Source organism: Myotis lucifugus, unplaced genomic scaffold, assembly GCF_000147115.1.
Source record: "Myotis lucifugus unplaced genomic scaffold, Myoluc2.0 scaffold_3, whole genome shotgun sequence".
NCBI lineage: Eukaryota > Metazoa > Chordata > Mammalia > Chiroptera > Vespertilionidae > Myotis > Myotis lucifugus.
In genome coordinates this window covers 24,142,347-24,146,202 of record NW_005871051.1, presented here as the reverse complement: position 1 = coordinate 24,146,202, position 3,856 = coordinate 24,142,347, and the positions used below count along the sequence as shown (strand labels likewise).

The 3,856-nt window shown below is 39.7% G+C and overlaps 1 protein-coding gene across 1 annotated transcript in view; it reads left to right on the top strand.

Annotated features, from left to right (window-relative positions):
• The first annotated feature begins 1,858 nt into the window (after positions 1-1,858).
• COL4A4 (collagen type IV alpha 4 chain) overlaps positions 1,859-3,856 on the top strand; it is a 94,371-nt gene continuing 92,373 nt past the window's right edge. The window contains exon 1 of the mRNA XM_023759461.1: positions 1,859-1,990. Coding sequence (XP_023615229.1) covers positions 1,929-1,990 — 62 coding nt within the window. The 5' untranslated portion in view covers positions 1,859-1,928. The remainder of the gene's footprint in view (positions 1,991-3,856) is intronic.

The window sequence follows — 3,856 nt, the reverse complement described above, 5'->3', positions numbered from 1 at the left end:
TTAATTTCTGCCTGTGCTTTCTATTTATTCAAAACTAGAGGCCCGATGCACGAAATTCGTGCAAGGGGCTTGGCCCTCATAGCCCCAGTTTCGTCCGGAAGATCGTCTGGAAGGATGTCCGGTCTAATTAGCATATTATGCTTTTATTATTATAGATATCAAGTACATTTTAAATGATTCAAACCAATTCATGTATTTCTTCCAAAACAATAATTTGTTTTCTTGAGACTGACTTCTAGAATGCAACTAAAAAAGCCTTTATTTAAAAGGATGGATTTAGGGATGGGAAAAGATCTGGGCACTCAAAGAGATTCTGTTTCTATTGATTTTGAAACTGTATTATGGAATGTTGTTCTACCACTTACTTAGAAAACTTACTTAGAAAACTAGTCTCTCATAAATACATCATTGAGTTAGTTTATCCAGATTTCACCCAGAAATTTAAAAATAGCTTGTAATATTCAACACTCCTAGTTTTCTTCTCTCTACCCAATTCTGGTATTCAGTGAAGCCAGTTTTTAAGATGAGACATTTCAATTCTTTGAGCCAAAAAAAATCTTTTATCAAAGTCATAAGTTCTTTGAGTCAAAATAGTCTTTCTTATTTTATTGAGATAAAGTTCACAAAATAAAATTCATCTTTTTGACTCCTTTAAAGTTTATAATTCAGTGGTTTTTAGTATATTCAGAATGTTGTGCAACCATCACCACTATCTAATTCCAGAACATTTCCATCACCCCAAAAGAAACCCTGTACCTCCCAATTCTCTTTGCCAACCTCTAGTAATTACTAATCGATTTTCTGTCTCTATGGATTTGCCTGTTTTGGATATTTCACCTACATGGAATCATATAGTGTGTGACTCCTTTCACTTAGCATAGTGTTTTCAAGGTTCATCCATGTTGTAGCATGTATCAGTCTTTCATTTTATTTTATGGCCAAAGGCAATGTATGGATCTACAGTGGTTCTCAACCTTCTGGCCCTTTAAATACAGTTCCTCATGTTGTGACCCAACCATAAAATTATTTTCATTGCTACTTCATAACTGTAATGTTGCTACTGTTATGAATCATAACGTAAATATCTGATAGGCAGGATAGTCTTAGGCAACCCCTGTGAAAGGGTTGTTTGACCGCCAAAGGGGTTGCAACCCACAGGTTGAGAACCGCTGAAGCACATTTTGCTTATCCAGTCATCAGTTGATGGACTTTTGGCTTGTTTCTGCTTTCGGGCTATTATGAATAATTCTGCTATGAATATTCATGTGCAAGTTTTTGTGTGAACATATATTGCCAATTCTCTTGGTTTTATACCTAGAAATGGAATAGCTGGGTCGGATGGTAACTCTTATGTTTAACTTTTTGAGGAACTATCAAAACATTTCCACATTAGTTGTATCATTTTACATAAAAATATTTGACATATATTTTCTGTATGTGTGAAAAATATGTTTTTCTATACTAGAGGGTTCTTTTCCTACTTTCAAACAGTAAAAATAGCACTCAAGTGAATTTAATTCGGATTTTCAAGAAAAACAATTAAATAGAAGAAAATTCCACTTAGAGAAATGAAGCAATACTTTTTATGCAAGCATTTTATGTATGTATGTGTATATAGATACATCTTTTTACTTCTCAAAAATATATTTGACATATAAAGAATTTGAGAGTATTTTTATTTTTAAGAATAAAAATTGATATTTATTCAGTTTAGCTACCTACCACTAAGGAAAGATTACTTTGTTTTGTTTCAAAAAATATTTTCATCACTAACTATGAACAAGGAAAGTAATTATTTCAACCTTATAATCCATACTGTGTTTTAAGGGATATGTTTATATTTACCATGTACAGACTTTAAACCTCACTTATGAACGGAATCATCTGGAAGAGAAGACTGAGGACTCAGACTGGCTGTGCAGTAAGCCATGCACATGGAGTTAGTAAGGTGCTCTTTCAGATGGCTCAAGCTCTTGGCCACAAAGCCCTGGTGAGTATCCTCAGTGCTTTTATTCAACAATAATGCTTCCTCAATGTTTTTTGGTTTTTTTTAAAAATTATTTTATTTATTTCAGAGAGAAAGGGAGAGGGAGAGAGAGATAGAAACATCATTGATGAGAGAGAAACATTGATCAGCTGCCTCCTGCACGCCACCGACTGGGGATTGAGCCCCAAACCCAGGCATGTGCCCTTAACCAGAATCGGACCTGGGACCCTTCAGTCCATAGGCCAACACTCTATCCACTGAGCCTAACCAGCTAGGGCTCTATGTTGGTTTTATAGGTATGAATTATATGAATTCTTCATGTGTCAAAAAGCTAGTCATTCCAGAAATCTATGGGTTATGCCTGCCATTTTGCATCTCGTTTTTATTATTAAACACAAATCCTTTCTATTCTCCCTGAATTGCACCCACATACTCTTACCGAATGGGAAGGTGCCCACTTAAAGGCTGCAGGTTCTGGCTCTTACACACTGGGTTTGAAGAGCAAAACGTTTCCTTTATGTCCAGAACAGCAGAGTCCCTATAACTAGCAGAGTTAGTTCAATGCATTTCATGAGTGTGGTAAACAGGATACATACCCTCAAAGAAGTCTACATCCTAATCCCATGACTATGTTTTGGTTTGTGGCAAGGGAGACTTACAGTCGCATGTAGAATTAAGATTGGTAATCATCTAACCTTTCCAGGGGGAGATTATCTTGGATTATCAGGGTGGATCCAGTATAATCTGAAGGGCCCTTCGAAGTAGGAGAAGGAGACAGGAGAGTGAGAGTCCAAGAAGGGATGTGGTAGAAGAGGAGGAGGTCAGAGGGATACAGCAAGAGAGAGACTTGACCTGCCCCTGCTGGCGTTGAAGATGGAAGCAAGCACGAGCCAAGGAATGCGGGGAGCCTCTAGAATCCAGACAAGGCAGGGAAACCAACTCTCCCTTGGCATCTCCAGAAGGAACACAGCCCTGCCAATGCCTTGATTTTCGCCGGTGAGACCCATTTCGGACTTCTGACCCCCAGACCATAAGATAATGAATGTGTGTTATGTGTTAAGCCTCTGACTTTGTGGTAATGTGTTATAGCAGCAGTAGGAAGCTAATATGATATTGTTACAAGTGACTAAAAGAGACTTTGGGAGTTAAGCCAGAGAAACATTAAATAATGAAAAATATGAAAAGTTTTCAAGCTGATGAACACGTATTTTGGGCAATGAAGGAGGAGAGGGTGGTGGAAAGGAGCATGTACTTATCAGAAGTGCAATCAAGTCTTACTTGTTTGAAGAGGATATGGAGGAAACTGCAAAGTAATCTTAATTTTGAATGGTTCGTTAAAGAGCTCATTATTTTTAAACATATACTGCAGGAGGAGAGGAAGGAGAGAGTGATGGGACTCAGACCTGACCTGACCGCCTCCCCCCTCCTCCATCCCCCCGAATTGGTACCAGTCTGTCTGTGACTTTTTGAGAACAATATTCAACATTTCTGAGTCCCTTTGCATGGGGCAAAATGTGGAAAAACATATCCTGGCTACCGTTTTAGGGAGACTTTATATATATCCTAGAGGCCCGGTGCACAAAAATTTGTGCACTCAGGGGGGGTCTCTCAGCCCGACCTGTGCCCTCTCGCAGTCTGGGACCCCTCGGGGGATGACCACTTGCTGGCTTAGGCTTGCTCCCCGGGGGATTGGGATTAAGCTGGCAGTCAGACATCCCTCTGGCAACCCAGGAGCCCTCAGGGGATGTCCACTTGCCAGCGGGGAGCAAGCCTAAGCTTCAGTCGGACATCCTTAGCACTGCTGAGGAGGCGGGAGAGGCTCCTACCACCACCGCTGCCAGCCATCAGCTTGGCTTGTGGCTGAGCAGA